This window comes from Canis lupus, chromosome 21 (genome assembly GCF_048164855.1).
Source record: "Canis lupus baileyi chromosome 21, mCanLup2.hap1, whole genome shotgun sequence".
Taxonomy (NCBI): Eukaryota; Metazoa; Chordata; class Mammalia; order Carnivora; family Canidae; genus Canis; species Canis lupus.
In genome coordinates, this window is record NC_132858.1 from 16,336,436 (window position 1) to 16,358,783 (window position 22,348).

A 22,348-nucleotide genomic window follows, 5' to 3' on the forward strand; every position below is an offset into this window, starting at 1 on the left:
TGAGCTTTGACATTCTGCATGCTTAACTATTTTACTGTAAAACAAAATCGATGAGCTGAACACTAAATATTATGAGGTGTTATTTTATCTTTAAACTGTGTATTTTAGTGTAAGATCCCTGAAATCAGCAGTCATTTTTTTTAAGGTTTTGCAGAAGGAAGAAAATGAAGTTTAAAATGGTGTATGTGTCCTGAAATACCCAACAGTAGAAGGCAGGCTCATCTAACATTTATGTTCAAGAAAGCAATCCCAATTACAATGTACACCCCTCACAAATTTACCTTATAAAAAAAAATCAACCAAAACTCATCTTTGAGACCTTCCTAAATTACCCAGATCCTCAATAACTGTTATCATTCTGATGATCCCATTAATCCTTTCTCTCTTTTCCTTCCACACATATGTGTCTATGTTTATGCGCGTGAGTGTATCGGGAGGAATGTACTTTTCTCATTGCTATCAGTCGATTATAAACTTCTTTTGATATTTTCTACATCTTTCTACGCAATTCATATTATATATATTTTTTTTCAAAATGTGATTTACTCACTTCTTGAATAAATTACAAATGAGCCAAATTGGTAGTTTCTTTGGAACAGTCTTAGATGCTTATACCTTAGTGTAAACATGAGTTCCTATAAAATGCAGACGTCCCCAGCTTCTCTCCCTCTTATAGATCGAGCATGCCTTCTGTGGTTTTGTGTATGTGTTTGAATTATACTCTTTTCATTCACTCTTGTGGAAGTAGCAAATTGCTTCATTTTTTTCAATATGTCTAGATAACTTGCATCTTATGAGTTAGCTATTTTGGAAGCCAATAGAAACTAACTGCAAAGAGCAGATATGTCTATAACTATATTCTAAGTGTGTTTTATATGGACAATGGTCAAATTTAAGCTAAAAACATAGACTCAGGTAAGCCCTGGTGGCTCAGCAGTTTAGCACTGCTTTCAGCCCAGGACATGATCCTGGAGACCTGGGTCGAGTCCCACGTCGGGCTCCTTGCATGGAGCCTGCTTCTCCCTCTGCCTGTGTCTCTGCCTCTCTCTCTCTCTCTCTCTCTCTGTGTCTCTCATGAATAAATAAATAAAATCTTAAAAAAACAAAAAACATAGCTCAAAAGGGGCAGGAACAACAGTCCATGCAAACCTTGAGCATCCAATGATTTTCTGTGGCTTAGAAAAGGAAAAATTAATGCTAATTTCTTTTACAGTCTACAATATTCCAAACTATATATTAAAGTAATAAAGATATTTAAATTTTACCCCACTATTAAACAATTCTTTCAATGGAAACTTGGTTACAGAGAATGTAAAAATGCTATAAGTGAGTGTAAGATGGTCAGAAATTAGCAGCTGATAGGTGTTATACAAGACTACACAACCAAGGCTGTTTTTCGCTATACCATCCTACACACATTTACTATGCTTTATTCACCTATTTAATTTGACATAGTGTCCAATATATGCACAATTACTCAAATTATTTGTTGAATTAATCACTGCATCTTTCTACACTAGCATGCCTCATGCACCCATATTTGATCAATAAACCATTGCTCTCAGAAACTGCCATTCTATTTATTCTCTTTATTGGATCTGCTCTTCATGTAAGCTCTTCCCTCATTATTTGGTTTCCTTTACATTTTTTTCTTAGTGTTCAAATGGACTAGTATGTTTGAAAAGCAAATTGAAACTAAGAAACTAACAAACAATTAACAAGGAGAAGCAGCATCAAAACTTGCACTCAAGAATATAATGTTCTAGAGGTGCTTGGGTGGCATCTGATTCTTGACTTTGATTCAGGTCATGACCTTAGGGTCATGGGATTGAGCCCGGCATCAGGCTCAGAGTGGAGTATGCTGAAGATTTTCTTTTTCCACTCTTTTTACCCTTCAGTCCAATTGTGCATTCTCTCTCTCTCAAACAAATAAAATATTAAAAATATATATTATATATATAATGTTCTATATTTACTGAAGCTTTTCTGTTTGCCCTCCACTTTTCATTTGTAAAATGGAACAAAATTTTATGAATATTTGATGGAATTCTCAGTGTAAAACCATTTATAGAGTAAAAAAGGATTTAACAATTAATATTTAATAATGATTAAAAATAAATATTAAAATATTAACTGAATCATGTGCTTATATTCTGAACACAACCTCACCAACAAAAGCATCCTCAAATCTTGCAGCATAGCCCTAGTTTTTCTGACTTCTGGAAACCTTTAGATGTTCTACTTATACAACTCACAAAATACTATATCATGCAGGTAAATGTCAATTCTGCTTTTGTTCAAATATTTTGTTTGTTTTCTCTGGTCTTCCACTGAAATAATTTTTTGATGTGGAGATTGGGATTTCAATGGGATCTAACATCTGATGTATAACATGCTTGTATTCAAAACAGGTATATAAAATCAAATTGAAGTTAAGAAATAAAAAATCAGAATTTGGTGGATGTAATTCAGAAGGCTTTTTCCTTTAGAAGTTGCTAAAGATAAAAAATGAAAACATGCTGAGATCTCTTTAGCATCTTTAAACTCATTTATCATGGAACCTCTTTTTTTAATTTATTTTATTTTTATTATTCTTATTATTATTTTTTTTTGAAATCTAACTCTTAACAAGCAAAAATTACCTTTGTTATTAGCTGGATGGAAACTCATTTCAAAAAGGTCCACTTACTATCTTGTTCCTTAGTTATACATAATTAAATTTTCCGGAGATATGATCTTCAGATTTAGTACTGCAAACTACTTAACACATAGTAGTTATGCATGTTAGCACCAAAGATGTTGACAGTGATGATTATCTTGATGATAATACAGATGTCAGTAATCTTTGATATATTGGTCTATTATGTCACAAAGTACTTTATATTTTCTTTCATGTTATAATAATAAGTCAGAAAAATTAAAAGGCAGTCTGAATCAGTGTTTTGAAGTTAAACCAGAGCAACAATATTGACAAAAGATCCCTTTTAAAATTTTCTGTAAATAAAATTTGTTCAGTTCTTTGCTGATCACCAAAAACATGATTGTTAGTAAAGCTAAATTTGGTATTAGACAAAAATTCATGCTTACCTATTTGGATCGAGGTTAAATACAAGGCTTGCCTTTATTGATCGAAGAAGACAGAATGAGAACTGTATTTTTGACAGGTAATTTACTTTTATTTGAAACAGAAGTTAATTCCATTCTAAAATATGTTCACACCTAGTGCTCTTTAAGAAGGAAATATCTTATACCCTTGGGATCAGCTCCTTTCCTGTGTCACTTTCTAATTAAACTAAACCATTCTGTCTGCCAATCAAGGAGTTTGGTACAATAACGAAAAACACATCTGGCCATACCACTCTCTCTAAATTCTCTATGTCTCTTACTTTTTTTTTAAATGATCATTAAGAAATATAAGCAATGTAAAATCAGAAATTTATGGTTACATATTATTTATAATAGAAACTAAGATGTTCTAATAAAGATTCAAGTGTGTAGTGTCTTAAAGTTTATTTCTCTGTCATTAAAAATTCAGAGGTAAGAAATCTAGGGCTGTTGGGGCAGTGATGTCACCTTCAGTGTGAACCTGCCATCATCATGTCCATGTTAGTCAGACAGTCTCATCATTTCCCACAGGATAGAAAGGGAGGAGGGGGTTGAAGGGGAACACTCACTTATTCCTTTCTAGAATGAAAAGGAAACTAGAAGAAACAGCATGCAGAATTTTCAAGCATAATCCCCTATGTCAAATTTAGCCAGAAGACCCTCCCTCTCCAAGCTGGAAGAGAAACTATAAAATACTTCTCTAGGTACTGCCATGAAACCAGCTAAGACTCTATGACTATCATCAACTCCTCTCAAATGACCAAACAAAAATACCAAGGAGTTATGGCACCCAGTTCCTCGCCAAGTATATTTTCAGGTTAACTGTGGCTCCTTGTGGTGTAATAATAATAAAATAAGAGAATTTAGATATTTTAGATAGATGTTCAATTGTTCCAGTGTTGTTTGTTAAAATGAACATTCTTTTTGTTTTCCACTGAAAAAGATAATACATATTGTCCAAATGAAATTGATTCCAGGACTGCATATTTGGTTTAATATCTAGAAATCAAGATAATGCACCATTTTACCTGAACTGGACAAAAATACATGATTATCTCAACAGATGCAGAAAAAGCTCTTGACCAAATGTAATATCTATTCATGACAAAAACTCTCAATAAATTGAGCTTCATTTATGCTATTTTATGAAGTAATCTACAACAAGTATCACTCTTACTGATAGAAAACAGAATGATTTCCCCTAAATCAAGAATAAGACAAGGAGATCCACAATAACTATTTATATTTGACAATGTACAGGAAATTCTACACAGTGCAGCAAGACCAGAATAAGAAATAAAAGACATACAGATAAGAAAAGAAGAGAAGAAAGAAAAGAAGGGAAATAGGTACATATTTTCAGAAGACATAATCTTTTATACTTTTACTATCAAATAAATATACAATATAAATAAATATATTACCTAATAGAGAAAATATAAATATATAATAAAGATACATAAAACCATCGGAAAATGAGTGAAAATATCAGTGAGGGTGACAAAACATGAGAGACACCTAACTCTGGGAAACAAACAAGGGGTAGTGGAAAGGGAGGTGGGCGGGGGGTTGGGGTGACTGGGTGATGGGCACTGAGGAGGTCACTCGGCGGGATGAGCACTGGGTGTTATACTATATGTTGGCAAATTGAACTCCAATAAAAAATAAATAAATAAATAAATAAAACCATCTCATATATCAATTGTAAATAGACACACGATTCAATTACAATGGAACACAGGTCTAAATAGATAGATGTTTCTCTAAATAAGATATACAGATAGACAATAAGCACATGGAAAATTCTCAATATTATTAGCAATGAGGGAATTGCAAATCAAAATCACAACGTAATTATATTTCATGCCTGACAGAATTACTATAACCAAAAATGAAAATAATAACAAATTCTTATGAGTATGTGAATTGGTTAGAATTCTTACATATTCCTTATCTGGATGTAAAAAGAAGCCATTTTGGAAAGTTTGCATACTCCTTAAAATGTTGTACATAAATTTATTTAATGACATTTCAATACCACTTCTAGGTATATACTCCAACCACTCCCTCCCCAAAGATACATCTACATAAACAGTTGAACATGAATATCTATAGCATTTTTATTTATAACAGCCTTAAATGTTTAGAAAGGCCTCAAATGCCCATTAAGCAAATAGATAGATAAACAAATGTATATGCATATGCTACAAGTGAATAAACCTCCAAAAAATTATGGTAAGTGAGGAAAAAGTTACAAAAAGTAACACTTTATGATCACCTTTATGTGAAAAGTCTGTAATAGCCAAATCTATAGAGAAAAAGTAGATTAGTGGTTGACTAGGGCTGGGGGTATGAGTAGGCAAGATGAGAAGTGGTTGCATAATTCTATAAATGCACTGAAATTATTGAACTGTTTATTTTATTGAACTGAACTGTATATTTAAATGTATGTTTTTTGTATGAGAATTATATTTCAGTACATACATTAAAATCAATTATAATGAATGCAATTATTGATGAACAATACAAAGTAAAATTAAATATGCAATTCCTTTTAAATACCATGTATGAAAAAATGCTTAGGAACAATTTCAAAAGAGAAGTACAATAATATACTGACAACTACACAAAATTATTTTTTTAAGTTTTAAAATTTTTAAATATTAAAGCTGGGAATATTTAATATCATTATGTTGGTAATTATCCCCTATGTGACCTTTAGACTGTATATAATCTCAATCCAAGTCTTGGATGGCATTTTTGCAGAAATGACCAGTTGATCCCACTATTCATGTGGAAAGTCATTTGGAAATCTGACAGATGGAGTCTTAAAAAGGAAAAATGGCTAGACATGAAATTCCGTATTGATTCTTGGATTAAAGGCAATGGTTTGACTGAATGGTCAAGGACTTGGAAGGAATATAATTGAAAATTGATGACAAGGAGGTTTTTGTTATTTTTTTAAAGATTTATTTACTCATGAGAGACACACACATACAGGGAGAGGCGGAGACATAGGCAGAGGGAGAAGCAAGCTCCATGCAGGGAGCCCAGTGCGGTACTGGATCCCGGATCCTGGGATCATGTTCTGAGCAAAGGGAGATGTTCAACCCCTGAGCCACCCAGGCATCCCAATACAAGAAGTTCTGAAGATAATATGTGTGGATAGACTTCTCTGAACATGCAAAAAAAAAAAAAAAGTGAAGATCTATGTGTTACATTGAATGCTTACCAATGAATCACTTTAGACAGGAGAATTTTAATAATCAGGCAGACAGGGTTACCCTTTCTGTGGTTACTATTTAGCCTTTTAGCCAACTATACCTGTCATGGCACGATGTCTTCATGAACAGAGTGGACTTGAGGGAGGGAGAAGGTTATACATATGCTCAGCAACATGAATTTCCACACACCAAGCATGACCTGATTAGAGCCACCACTTTATGTTCAAATGTCAGTGGCAGAGACCAGCACTGACACTCTTAGACACATGGATGTGCGCGTGCACACACACACACACACACACACACACACAGACTTATTTCAGGAAATTGGGTATGAGACTATTGGGGCTGGAAAAGCTAAAATGTGTAAGGCAAGGTAGCCTCCTGAAAATCTCAGAAAGAAGCTGTCTTGAGGAAGAATTTCTTCTTTCTCAGGGGAACCTCGTCTTGCTTTTGAGGCCTTCCAACTGATTGGATGAAGCCTACATTATCAAGCATGATCTTCTTAAAATCAGTTTATTTCATTTTTTAAATTTTTATTTATTATTTCATTTATTTATTCACCCAGGACCCCAGGATCACATCCCGAGTTGAAAGCAGATTCTGCACCACTGAGCCACCCAGGTGTCTCCCAAATCAGTTTATTTAAAATTTTTTAAATAATAAATTTATTTTTTATTGGTGTTCAATTTGCCAACATACAGAATAACACCCAGTGCTCATCCGTCAAGTGCCCCCCTCAGTGAACGCCACCCAGTCACCCCCACCCCCCACCCTCCTCCCCTTCCACCACCCCTAGTTCATTTCCCAGAGTTAGGAGTCTTCCATGTTCTATCTCCCTTTCTGATATTTCCTACCCATTTCTTCTCCCTTCCCTCCTATTCCCTTTCACTATTATTTATATTCCCCAAATGAATGAGACCATATAATGTTTGTCCTACGTTGACTTACTTCACTCAGCATAATACCCTCCAGTTCCATCCACGTCAAAGCAAATGGTGGGTATTTGTCGTTTCTAATGGCTGCATAGTATTCCATTGTATACATAAACCACATCTTCTTTATCCATTCATCTTTGGATGGACACCGAGGCTCCTTCCACAGTTTGGCTATTGTATTCTTGGTTATCAAAATACTCATAGTTTGGAGACTTTAACATGATAAATATTCATGGTGTGTAAAAGCATGATACATAACTGTACGATCTTACTTAAAAGTTTATTTTAAATGTTAACCACATCTGCAAAATACTTTTAGAACAATGCCTAGATTATGGTTTGACTGAACCCTAGGCACTATAGCCTAGAGATGCTGACATAAAGAACTACCCATCACAGTCATTGCTGGTCAACTTGGCAACTGCACAAATTTCCTTAAGCCAGATTTAGTCTCCAAATAAAGGCAATACAAATACATAATTCCACTTAACCTGATACAAGTATTCAACCTGCAACCGTGAACATGCTTACTCTTTTGCCAGACAGAAAAGAGAAGATGCAAAGTCCTTGGGTGATGTTCACTCTGGTTCTTGATATTTTGACACATTCATAACAAAAAGAGGAAGAGATACTCATAACAATTATATTCCTTGTTTCTGAAACTAATCATAGGTCATCGCTACTATTTATAACCATCTTCTTTCAACACCAAATTCGTATTCCCTTAGCCCTCAGAAAGCATTTCAGTTGGTCGTGGTTATTTCTTTGGTGAGGTGATCCAAAACTTCATTCTTGAATGGTCTGTAGCTCTGTTTCAATGCACCTGTTGCAGTTTTCCATTGGATTTAATACTTTCCTTTGAAGTTAATAGCAGGGTACATTATCTATATCTATATATCTATTATATATGCATATCTATTATATATGCAGTATATATTTTATTTGTATCATATGTGATACACAAATTCCTTAAATCTTAGTTATGATATTTTCTTTCACAAATACTTCTGATTTTATCAATTCTTTCACTTATGATCTACCTTTAATCTCTCTACATGAGTACTTCATGTATAAATAACAAAGTAGGGATCATTATAGAGGTCAGAAGAACACTGGTAAAGTAAACTGCAAAGGTCAGGAGAATCTCTGAGTATCCATGGTATAATAAAGACATTTCTTAAAAGCTCTAAAGAATACCTAACTAGTTAAAGAAGTTTGATTATTTGCTAGAGACAGATTTTTTAAAAAAAGAACAAAGCACAAGAAAGACAAAATGCTTGAGAGAACAGAAGAGTAAGACATACATAAAAAATGTTATGGCCAGAGATATTTGGTTGTTTCCCAAAATATTTGAATGGCAAACATAATGAGTTCATTCAATTAAACGGTGATTTGGGAAAGGACACATTCCCACAAGACAGAAAGACATTTTTTAAAGAGCACTATTTGCTTTGAAAGAAAAATATTGATTAGAAAGTTATCTGCAACTCCTAATATTTAAATAGTTTAAAATTTAATTTCAATAGAATTTAACTAGATCCACATTTTCAGAAGAATGATATTTAATTGAAAAAAAAAAGAATGATATTTAAAACACTCTGTATCAAAGAAAGAAATAGTTTCACTCGAATCCATAAAGGTAAGTGTAAACTTTTACATCAAAGGTCTTATTTACATTTTAGATTGGCTTTCTGAGATATTGTATCTTCAGTATCAAAATTCAGAAAGTCTAAATATTTATAGAATATTAAGGGAATAATCTAATGAACTTAAAACTATATTTCAGGACACATCTATCCTTTTATTTGTTTTTCTATGAGCAGATCAGTGAGCTAAGCAATAAAAACATTGGAAATTTCCTACTTTGAAAGGTAACATTTGTCATAATGAAACAAAACATTCAAATATTTGGGGCAGTTTTGACAAAAAATTCTAATGTAGCAAAACTTAGTAAAGTGGGAACTGGATATTTTAAACATAAGTTTGTACCCTGCCATCAATGAAGTAAATAATTATTTCTAAAGAAATGCTGTCTTGAAAAGAAATCTGAAACTTTTAGGGCATTGAAAAATTATTGATATTAGATTTTTCTGATTAAGGAGATACTACAGACCCTGCAAACATAACTGCCTGTTTGTTGTCCTTATCTAAGGGGATTTAGTGCTCTGAGGTAATTAGCTGGATAAAACAGAGAAATTTTCCTGTGTCCCTGAGAAAAAAAAAGTCCAACTGCAATGAAGTTCTGTCTATTAAATGTACAAAAGAATAAACTCTCTGTTTACCTTTCAGCTTGAAGGGCTTTTGACAATGAATAGCGTTAATTTCAGAGTAGTGGCATGACCTTCTTTGCTCTATACATAATGCAGGAACACATACATGCAATCAAATTATGCTTATAATACAATCTCATCTCCAATGCTAGGCATGGTTTTAGTGGATTTAAAACATTAGAAACTATTATATATTTTAATGTTTTACTAATTATTAAGGTGAAATTTTAGTTGTGAAAATACTTAGAAGAAATCTCAGGTTGTCATTTCCATCCCCTCCTTCCTACCTTCCTCCATCCCTCCTCCCTTCCTGCCTGCCTTCCTTTCTTCCTTCCTTCCTGTTGCTTGAGTTTCATCTGGTTCCTGATTCATTTATTCTTTAAGAGTCATTTGAGAAAATAAATTGTACACAGCTTTACGGGAGATGTAGGTAATCTCTTTGCATTGCAGAACATTATAATTTCATTGGAAATTTTTGGAAATTAGACACAAAATCACTTAAATGTATAAAATCATTCATATAAATGTATATTAAATATAAAACCATGGAAGTAGAAGCTGTCAAACAGAGTCTGAAATATATAGTGGAATTAGAATAAGGTTTGCAGTCAGAGACTGTTGGATCTCTGCACTGATTCTTTATAACTCAGTTCTCTCCAATTTTCTGGGTCATTAAAAAATTGAAGATTAACTTGTGAATCCTGCATATATCTGATCAATATATGATAACTTCCAATATTACAGTAAATCCTCATTATTGGAATAGACTGAAAAATTATCAAATTCACAGAGAAAATGTACATATTATTAAGGAAAGATCTTTATGGTATTATAATATCTAAGAAGGGAATTAGAAATTAGATAGAAACTGATTATTCTAATTCCTTCATTTCTAGAGCCTTTATTGTGCAATGGCTCATTTAATATTTATAATGTTTATAATATTTATAATGTTTGTGAAATTAAAAAAAAACTCATCATTACTTCTTATTCAGAACTTGCATCAAACCCCATTTGAGCAAATTAGTTACTCAGTAACTTGTAGATTGTTAGTTTCCAATTTATTTTCCAATTATTTATTAATTCTACTTTGTTCTGTTTTTCCAAAATGCTCACCTATTAGAATACTAGAGAAGACTAAAGACAGGACCACCATGTGAGAGGAGAAAGAAGTAAATACAAACACAGCATGAGAATAGCATATCCTACACCAACCTCTGATGGAGAGTATAGTGCATGACAGTTAATAATGGGAATTATTATACATTTATGAATCAAATGCATATTGAATGGTTTATGTACATTAAATACCCAGGAAGGATGTAGTATATAAATATGATATTTTATGTTCTCTTCGTTTTACTTGTTGTAGTAAAAGTAAGTTGGACTTTTGAATTGTACAAGCCTGAATTCAAACTTTAATAATGCCATTTATTTGTTGTGATCTTGGTTGATTCATATAACATTTTCATGTTGAAGTTATCTTACAAATAGAATGGTAACAGAATTACCTCCCAGCACCATTATGAGGATTGACTAAGACAACATCTGTGAATATACCTACCACAATGTAGAATCCCTGCTTTGGAAGTTACATGCTTAAATGCAATCTTCCTTTAGATACTGGAATATGTGCATGTCCTCTACTCGGTACTATAGGAATGATACCATCATACCAGAACTTTCCATTTTCCAAGTACTAGGTGAATCAAACACAGAACTTAACAAGGTGATGTTGGCACTACAGAAAGATTTGTAGGATGTACTTTAGGAGCTCGTTGGAAGAAAGAACATGTGTAGGGAGACAATAGAGCTCAGAAAGGAGAGCCTGATAAATGAACTGGGAGTTTTGTGTTACTTATAGAATATTTTAGTAAAATAGGTAAACATACGATCAGAGTAGGAAGGGCAACCTTCCTCTTGGATCCTTTTAAAAAGGGATTTTTCTCCCTTTGACTTAAGTCTTTTTTTTTCTTTTTTTTTTTTTAATTTATGATAGTCACACACAGAGAGAGAGAGAGAGAGGCAAAGACACAGGCAGAGGGAGAAGCAGGCTCCATGCACCGGGAGCCCGACGTGGGATTCGATCCCGGGTCTCCAGGATCGCGCCCTGGGCCAAAGGCAGGCGCCAAACCGCTGTGCCACCCAGGGATCCCTTGACTTAAGTCTTGATTGAAAACATGGCTATTCATATCAGGAATTAAATCTCAAATGCGATATTTGCAATTTGATAAATATCTGTTTCCCCATTGATAGCCAGTTTTGAATGACTTTCAGTTGAAATAAACTGGCTATAACAACCATTCATTACAAGACAAAAAAAAAAAATCACAGAGACCACTCAGGAAAATCACTTTCTTCAGCTTATTTATTAATATATAATGGCATGATGACACAAAAATATTTGAGACAGCTTAAATCCAAATGTGAATGTATATAAATATTTTACAAGAATAACATGAAGAGGAAGTTCGGTTTGCCAACATATAGTATAGTACCCAGTCCTCATCCCATCAAGTGCCCTTCTAAACAAAATTGTCAAATGGCTTCTCTAAAATGAATATTTTTATTAATTTTATTAATGTGATACCAATTAGACATTGATATTCCTATCCTCAAAGCTGATAACAAAACACAGCCTTACTCATCTCATTATATTTTTAAAGATTTTATTTATTTATTGATGACAGAGAGAAAGAGAGGCAGAGACACAGGCAGAGGGAGAAGCAGACTCCATGCAGGGAGCCTGATGTGGGACTTGATCCTGGGTCTCCAGGATCACATCCTGGGCCGAAGGCAGCGCCAAACCACTGGGCCACCGAGGCTGCCCAATCATCTCATTATTAGTAACAAGAAAATATATCAGTTTTCAGCAGACCTAATTCCTGAAAGGAATATTTTCTGATCAATAATATTTAGTGACAGAATGGACATTTTAAAAACTTATGGCTTAACATTAAATGCAGATGCTTCTCTAAGACTCATTGTTAGTGACTTTATCATTTTAAAAGTGCAGTACACTTATTTTATAGGCTAACAAACTACAACTCAGGCAGATAAAGTGATCTCACATGTTGAATTCTTTATTTTCACAGATGCTACCCAGAGACCAAACTACAGAAGGCAATTTGTCTTCAGTTGTGGCATTTGTTCTCCTGGGATTTTCTGACCTTCCTAACATCCAGGGATTTCTATTTGGAATTTTCTTTCTCATCTACATGTCCATCTTAATAGGAAATGGTCTTATCATAATAATTACAAGGGTAGACTCTGTTCTCCAGACACCCATGTATTTTTTCATTGCAAATTTTTCCTCCCTGGAAATCTGTTATGTGTCTGTCACCCTCCCCAGGATTCTGGTGAATCTTTGGACTCAGGACAGAAGCATTTCTTGGTTGGGCTGTGCCACTCAAATGTGCTTCTTCCTCATGCTGGGAGCCACTGAATGTTTCCTCTTGGCAGTGATGGCCTATGACCGCTACGTGGCCATTTGTAACCCTCTGCACTACCCTCTCATCATGAACCACAAGATGTGCGTCCAACTGGCTGTTGGTGCCTGGCTTAGTGGAATTCCAGTCCAGATAGGACAAACATGTCAGGTGTTCTCGCTGCCTTTCTGTGGTTCTAACCAAATTAACCACTTCTTCTGTGACATCCCCCCATTGATCAAGCTGGCTTGTGGGGACACTTCACTTAATGAGATGTGTGTCTTTGTAGTTGCTATATTATTTGTCATGATTCCTTTTCTATTTATACTTGGCTCTTATGTGAAAATCATTTCCACCATCCTAAAGTTGTCCTCAGCCAGGGGCCGGTCTAAAGCCTTCTCCACCTGTTCTTCCCATATCATTGTTGTGCTTTTATTCTTTGGATCGGCTACCATCACCTACTTAAGGCCCAAATCCAATCATTCTGCAAGAACTGACAAGATGCTCTCTCTTTTCTACACCATTGTGACTCCTATGTTTAACCCTCTGATATACAGTCTTAGGAACAAGGATGTGAAGACAGCACTGAAAAAATTATTACTCAAGAAAACAGTGTAAGCATCATACAGATCACTTTTTAATACATTTGTTTCATAGCTATCACAAAAATAAAATTAAATTCCATTCTACTTATGTTTACTGATGACACAATCACTCATATTTATTATGTAATCATTGGCGATTATTGTGTGTTTTAGAGTTCTGGCCTAAAGTCACTTGTAGCTGCATCTTTAACAAGCCAATTAATTAATTTTAAAATCCTCTATTCTTTAGGACAAGTTAATTTTTTTCACAGAATATTATAAATTTACCTACCTTAAAAATTTTCAGATGATTTTAACTGCTAGAACTATTTTTTAAAATGTGTAGAAGTAGGCCTGGACTTACCCATTTGTCAAATATTTACTAATACTATGCTGGTATTCATGACACATTCATTTCTTCCTGACAGGTTTTCACCTAGATATGTGTTAAGGGAGTGAACACAAGACAAGTTATAAATCATACTGAAATTGTAAACAGAAATTAAAAACAAAATGAAATTATTTAACTGTATCCACTTTCTCAGTATGAATTCAGAAAATGTTTCCATGTGTAACCAGAGGAAGTCAAACACCTGATCTGGCTCTGTCATTCTGTTTTAAATATAGTTCATGATTGGATGAGGAAATGGGGTAAAGTGGGTGATGGGCATTAAGAAGGGCACTTGAGGGGATCCCTGGGTGGCGCAGCGGTTTGGCACCTGTCTTTGGCCCAGGGCGCGATCCTGGAGATTCGGGATCGAATCCCACATCGGGCTCCCGGTGCATGGAGCCTGCTTCTCCCTCTGCCTGTGTCTCTGCCTCTCTCTCTCTCTCTCTGTGACTATCATAAATAAATAAAAATTAAAAAAAAAAAAGAAGGGCACTTGATGGAATGAGCACTGGGTGTTATATGCAACTGATAAATCACTAAATTCTACCTCTGAAACTAATGATACACTATATGTTAATTAATTGCTTTTAAATAAAATAAAAAATATATTTCAAGTATAACTTTTCTCACACTTAAAGAACCTATTTGAAACTTTAAAGGGGAGAAAGCAAGAAAAAAACATTTACATACGATTACTCAATATCACAAATAGTAATATATACACATTGAATGCCCAACACTGTCTGCCTATAAGTTATAGGTAAATTAGTGTAACGGTGACTATTATTTCCCCTTTTATCCTTGTTTCATTTATATAAAATAAGACTCTTTTTACTAGAGAGTACAGATAAAATCAAGAACTAATCAATCATAAGTATCCTACAGATAAGAAGACTTAAGGTATTTATCAACATTGCACTTAAAATCCACTTCTCTGTTTTGAGTGTGCAACTCAGAGGATACTGTCATTATTTCTAAACATTTTTTGTTAATGTTTGAAGACTGTATTATTTATCCAACAACTATGTCACTTTATAAGTTTGCTTATCCTTGTAGATATTTGTCCCTTTGGATTAGTTTCTCTTTATAAAGGCTTGCATTTTTAAAAAATTATTTCTTAATTTAAATTCAACTAGCCAATATATAGTACATCATTAGTTTCAGATGTAGTGTTCAATAATTTATCAGTTGCTATAACATCAGGGTTCATCACCTTACTTGAAAGGCCTGCATTTTAATTATAATATTGGATGTATAAGTTTGAATTTTCATTTTTAAGGACTAGCATTTTAACCTTCCACCTTAACATGATGCCCTATGTCATATTTGTTTTTATAAGTATGGATGGATGTAAATATGTTAACCTACCTCATATATTTTCTTACACATATGAAGAATTGCATATATTCACCATGGTGATAATGATAGGATGTTGAAGATAATGACAATATATGTGAGAATGCTGTTTTGATCTCTTCTTTGTCAAGCACATGCTATAGTGTAATGGAAATAGCATTAGTTCAGGAATCAAGATAGCTGATTTTTATTTCTAATTTACCTTAAATGTTCATTCTTGAGCAACTCAACTGTTATTTGTAAAATTGTCTATAAAATAGTAATAATGTCTAATATTACTATCTCATAACAATATTATGAAAATATAAACATGATCTTTGAATCCAAAAAGTCTTGTTAAAAATTCAAAAATTTTGGAGAAGAAGGCAAAATCTAGTTTTCCAGAGAATTAAGGGTACACTTTTTTTTTTTTTGAGATAGAAAGAGAGAGGGCAGCCCCAATGGCCAAGGGGTGTGGTGCCGCCTTCAGCCCGGGGTACGATCCTGGAGACCCAGGATCAAATCCCATGTCAGGCTCCCTGCATGGAGCCTGCTTCTCCCTCTGCCGGTGTCTCTCTCTCTTTCTCTCTCTCTCTCTCTCTGTCTTGAATAAATAAACAAAACCTTTAAAAAAGATAGATAAACCATTAGCCAGCCTAATTAAAAGGAAGAGAAAAAAGACTCAAATTAATAAAATCATGAATGAAAAAAGGAGAGATCACAACCAATACCAAGGAAATACAAAAATACAAACGATTTTAAAAACTTATTATGAGCAGGTATATGCCAATAAATTAGGCAATCTGGAAGAAATGGATGCATTTCTGGAACACCACAAATCAACAAAACTAGAACAGGAAGAAACTGAAAATCTGAACAGGCTAACCAGGGAGGAAATTGAAGCAGTCATCAAAAACCTCCCAAGACACAGAAGTCCAGGGCCAGATGGCTTCCCAGAGGAATTCTATCAAACATTTAAAGAAGAAACCATACCTATTCTTCTAAAGCTGTTCAGAAAGATAGAAAGAGATGGAACACTTCCAAACTCGTTTTATGAGGCCAGCATCACCTTAATTCCAAAACCAGACAAAGACCCCACCAGAAAGGAGAATTATAGACCAATATCCCTGATGAACACAGTTGCAAACATTCTCTACAAGATACTAGCCAATAGGATCCAACAGTATATTAAGAAGATTATTCACCATGACCAAGTAGGATTTATCCCCGGGATGCAAGACTGGTTCAACACTCATAAAGCAATCAATATGATATATCATATCAACAAGAGAAAAAACAAGAACCATATGATCCTTTCAACAGATGCAGAGAAAGCATTTGACAAAATACAGCATCCATTCCTGATCAAAACTCTTCAGGGTGTAGGGATAGAGAGAACATTCCTCAGCATCTTAAAAGCCAACTATGAAAACCCCACAGCAAATGTAATTCTCAATGGGGAAACACTGGGAGCCCTACCCCTAAGATCAGGAACACGACAGGGATGTCTATTCTCACCACTGTTATTCAACATAGTACTAGAAGTCCTAGCCTCAGCAATCAGACAAAAACAAAGAAATAAAAGGCATTCAAATTGGCAGAGAAGAAGTCAAACTATCACTCTTCGCAGATGATATGATACTGTACGTAGAAAACCCAAAAGCTTCCACCCCAAGATTGCTAGAACTCATACAGCACTTTGGCAGTGTGGCAGGATACAAAATCAATGCCCAGAAATCAGTGGCATTTCTATACACTAACAATGAGACTGAAGAAAGAGAAATTAAGGAGTCAATCCCATTTACAAGTGCACCCAAAAGCATAAGATACCTAGGAATAAACCTAACCAAAGAGGTAAAGTATCTATACCCTCAAAACTATAGAACACTTCTGAAGGAAATTGAGGAAGACACAAAGAGATGGAAAAATATTCCATTTTCATGGATTGGAAGAATTAATATTGTGAAAATGTCAATGTTACCCAGGGCAATTTACACATTTAGTGCAATCCGTATCAAAATACTTGGACTTTCTTCAGAGAGTTAGAACAAATCATCTTAAGATTTGTGTGGAATCAGAAAAGACCCCGAATAGCCAGGGGAATTTTAAAAAAGAAAACCATAGCTGGGGGCATCACAATGCCAGATTTCAGGTTGTACTACAAAGCTGTGGTCATCAAGACAGTGTGGTACTGGCACAAAAACAGACACATAGATCAATGGAAAAGAACAGAGATTCCAGAAGTGGACCCTCAACTCTATGGTCAACTAATATTCAACAAAGCAGGAAAGACTATCCACTGGAAAAAAAGACAGTCTTCAATAAATGGTGCTGGGACAATTGGACATCCACATGCAGAAGAATGAAACTAGACCACTGTCTTACACCAAACACAAAGATAAACTCAAAATGGATGAAAGATCTAAAAGTGAGACAAGATTCCATCAAAATCCTAGAGGAGAACACAGGCAACACCCTTTCTGAACTTGGCCACAGCAACTTCTTGCAAGATAAATTCATGAATGCAAGGGAAACAAAAGGAAAAATGAATTATTGGGACTTAATCAAGATAAAAAGCTTCTGCACACCAAGAGAAACAGTCAACAAAACTAAAAGACAACCTACAGAATGGGAGAAGATATTTGCAAATGACGTATCGGATAATGGGCTAGTTTCCAAGATCTATAGAGAACTTATTAAACTCAGCACCCAAGAAACAAACATGAAATGAAATGTGCAAAAGACATGAACAGAAATCTCACAGAGGAAGACATAGACATGGCCAACAAGCATATGAGAAAATGCTCTGCATCACTGGCCATCAGGGAAATACAAATCAAAAACACAATGAGATACCACCTCACACCAGTGAGAATGGTGAAAATTAACAAGACAGGAAACAACAAATGTTGGAGAGGATGTGGAGAAAGGGGAACCCTCCTGCACTGTTGGTGGGAATGTGAACTGGTACAGCAACTCTGGAAAACTCTGTGGAGGGTCCTCAAAGAGTTAAAAATAGACCTGGCCTATGACCCAGCAATTGCACTGTTGGGGATTTACCCCAAAGATACAGATGCAGTGAAACGCTGGGACACCTGCACCCTGATGTTTATAGCAGCAATGTTCACAATAGCCAAACTGTGGAAAGAGCCTCGGTGCCCATCGAGAGATGAATGGATAAAGAGGATGTGGTCTATGTGTACAATGGAATATTTTCAGCCATTAGAAACGACAAATACCCACTATTTGCTTTAACGTGGATGGACCTGGAGGGTATTATGCTGAGTGAAATAAGTCAATCGGAGAAGGACAAACATATGTTCTCATTCATTTGGGGAATATAAAAAATAGTGAAAGGGAATAAAGGGGAAAGGAGAGAAAATGAGTGAAAATATCAGTGAGGGAGACAAAACATGAGAGACACCTAACTTTGGGAAACAAACAAGAGGCGGTGGAAGGGTTGGTGGAAGGGGAGGTGGGCAGGGGGTTGGGGGGACTGGGTGACGGGCACTGAGGAGGGTATATATATATATATATATATATATATATATATAGAGAGAGAGAGAGAGAGAGAGAGAGAGGGAGAGAGAGGGAGAGAGGGAGAGAGAGAGAAAGGGGGGAGGGGTAGAGGGAGAAGGAGAGAGAGAATCTTAAGCAGGTTCCATGCTCAGCACAGAACCTGACACAGGGTTGAACTGAAATCAAGAGTCTGATTCTCAACCAACAGATACCCAGGCACCCCTACACATTGTATTTTTAAAGGCTAAAAATTTAAACATGGAAATTATTTTAACTTCCACTATGTTAATGCAAATCCTTCTACAACAGCTTCCAAATTTCCCCTATCATTCATTTGGGGAATATAAATAATAGTGAAAGGGTATTTCCCTTTCAGGGAAGGGAAGGGAGAAGAAATGGGTAGGAAATATCAGAAAGGGAGACAGAACATGAAGACTCCTAACTCTGGGAAACGAACTAGGGGTGGTGGAAGGGGAGGAGGGTGGGGGGTGGGGGTGAATGGGTGACGGGCACTGAGGGGAGCACTTGACATGGTGAGCACTGGGTGTTATTCTGTATGTTGGCAAATTGAACACCAATAAAAATAAATTTATTTAAAAAAATTCCCGTATCTTTTTAAACAAACAAAAATCTAGTTTGATTTGGCTTCTCGAGTTATACACAAAAAGGATTTGGGTTCCTGGGCATCAATGATCTATAATTGTTTGCAAACATGGAATATCATTTAGATTTATATCAATTCTTCATATCATGTTATTTTCTTGTCATGTCTCTTCTTGCTTCCAGTCAATTGATTTTCAGAGTATAGACTTCTTTTTTGTCTAATGTCTTTCCCATTGTCATCTATTATTTTTCCTTATCATTCTGAAAGAAAGCAGGCAGTTGTTAAATTATTTTACTTGAATTCTAAACGTGGCCCCGCTTGAAAAAAAAAGAGCACAGATTTCCTGAAATCTCGTTTCCTTTCATTTGACTTAGGATATGAAATAATTTCTTAATGTTTACGTATATTTTCAGTATGTAAACAAAATGTATGGAGAAGACTGTTGATTAATTAATGGACTCACTATTTTGCCAAATATTCTGACTGCCATAGAATAATGACCCTCAAAGAAACATCATATATATCAGTGTATGTGTATGGCAATAGTTAATTATCAAAAGTATAATTAATTGTATGAAACCATCTAGAAATTAATGTCTACTAATGTGCTGGAGTACACACACAAACATCCAAGAACTCTGTCATCTTTCCTATATATCTAGTTAGCTAGCTAGTGATCTATTTGCCTTATATGCCAATGGTAAACACAAACACACACCTAGGTACTTTTTGTGCATACAGCTTATTATGGAAAAGTTTGACAATTCTCCTTTGAACTTTTAGCAGCATTTTTCCAAAACATTTTGCTTTCTAATCATATATATATATCATATATATATACATATATATAAATCATATATATCATATATATATAATCCATCAGAAAGGATGAATACTCACCATTTAAATTAATGTAAATGGAATTGGGGAGTATTATGCTAAGTGAAATAAATCAATCAGAGAAAGACAATTATCACATGGTTTACTCATATGCAGAATATATGAACAAGTACAAGGACGCTAAGGGAAGGAGGGAAAACTGAATGGGAAAAAAATCAGAGAGGAAGACAAACCATGAGAGACTCTTAACTCTGGGAAACTGAAGGTTGCTCAGGAGGAAATGGTGGGGGATAGAGTAATTGGGTGATGGGCATTAAGGAGGGCAGTGATGTGATGAGCACTGGATGTTGTATGCAACTAATGAATTATTGAACACTACATCTGGAACTAATGATGTACTACATGTTGGCAAATTGATTTAAAAATAAAGAAGAAAAGTTAACTTCTTAGCACTATGAATGAATTATTCTGGATAACACAATCTAAAAATAAGAAACAAAGTTTATCTTGAAAATAAAGATATTTATAATCTACAAAGTACATACATTAGGTGCACATATTCATTATATTTTTAAAAATTTGTGGGACACATAAATTTTTAGTGTGATATTACTACTGAAAGTGGTATCTTGTTTGTTTCAAGTTTTTATTTAAATTTCAGTTAACATACAGTGTATACTTTCATTGTAAGATGACTAGGTGAGAAAATAATTGTTGATACTGTTCACAGATTTGGAGGGGGAATATCTGGAAATTCATTATCTAGCAAAAAAGAATCACAGTGTCCCAAGAATATAGCTCTTATCTGCCCTTCTATAAGAATGATTAGTTGACATTTATTAGAGTTATTAATATTTGTAAATGTTCTCCCCCTATTTTATCTTATATCTCAATTTTCTTTTTTCTGTATTAGACAGAAAAGACAAGGAAAATGGAGGGAAGTTTTTATATCTGTCTCATTCCATTCCACATATAATAAATACCTTTGGGAATTATCTGATTTCTGATTGGAATTTTTCTGGAATTTTTTATTGTTGATATTATCTTTCTATTTTTTAATTTGTTTCTATAGCCAATCATTTCCATTATATCTTTTATAGTTTTGATATGTTCATATGCAAGTGAATAGAACTGAGTTTTTCACTTATGGACTAAAGTTCTAAAAGCAGGTGCAAGCTTCAATGTATTCTTTTTTAATTGGAAAAACTAGTCATAAGTCATGCTTCCTTTGAGATCTGTTGCCTACATATACAAAGGATTCATTATATAGACATAAATATTGACAATTAATAAGGTTAGTTATATCAATACAAATAGAGAAAGAACATAAGTTATAATCATAACCTAAGCAAAACCATGAGTTGGAGGCTCAATCAAATGAACCACCCAGGTGCCCCTATAGTAGATATATTTCATACAATTTTCTTTTCTTTTCCCTAATTTTCCCATCACACTATCATCTCTAGAAAATCATATTAAAATATATATTCCCATAACTTTCTCCACTTTATATATGAATTTTAATAATAATATTCGCTTTTATCAAATCATAAGACTCAATTGTATAGAAATGATTAATCTGATAGTAGCATAAATTGTGCTTAATATTGACTGATATTGGTGCACCGAAATCATTTAGAAAACTATGTTTCCAGTGAACAGTGCTTTTTTCTTTAGGAAATGATTTCTTGAGGCACCTGTGTGGTTCAGTCAGTTAGGTGTCTGCCTTCAGCTCAGGTCATGATCTCACTTTTGTGGAATCAAGCCCCACATCAGGCTCTCTGCTCAGGGAAGTCTGCTTCTCCCTTTGCCTGTGGCTTCCCATACTTGTGTGAGCGCTCTCTCTCTCTTTCTCTCTCTCTCTCTCCCTCTCTCTCTCAAATAACTAGTCTTTAAAAAATGATTTTTTTTTGTAGAGTCATTGCTAGATATACACATTTCCTTATTTTAATGTTTGTTGTAAAAAAAAATGTTCATTGTCAACCTGGTTCTTAAAGTATCTGTTACAATTCCACGGAAATGAATGATATGGTTTCCAGTAAGTGATATAACAGAATTTATATTACAGCTACATCTATTACATCAATCCTTGTCAAAAGTTCTTACTAAG

At 34.5% G+C, this 22,348-nt stretch overlaps 1 protein-coding gene and 1 long non-coding RNA gene across 2 annotated transcripts in view; both read left to right on the forward strand.

Annotated features, from left to right (window-relative positions):
- LOC140612761 (uncharacterized) overlaps window positions 1-22,348 on the forward strand; it is a 69,014-nt gene that overhangs the window by 32,140 nt on the left and 14,526 nt on the right. The window lies entirely within an intron of this gene.
- LOC140613398 (olfactory receptor 10AG1-like) lies at window positions 12,609-13,583 on the forward strand. The gene has a single exon (XM_072791926.1). The coding sequence runs from the start codon at window positions 12,609-12,611 to the stop codon at window positions 13,581-13,583; it is 975 nt and encodes a 324-aa protein (XP_072648027.1).

Coding starts and splice junctions, on each gene's coding strand:
- LOC140613398 (XM_072791926.1), top strand. CDS start 12,609: ATGTTGAATTCTTTATTTTCACAGATGCTACCCAGAGACCAAACTACA.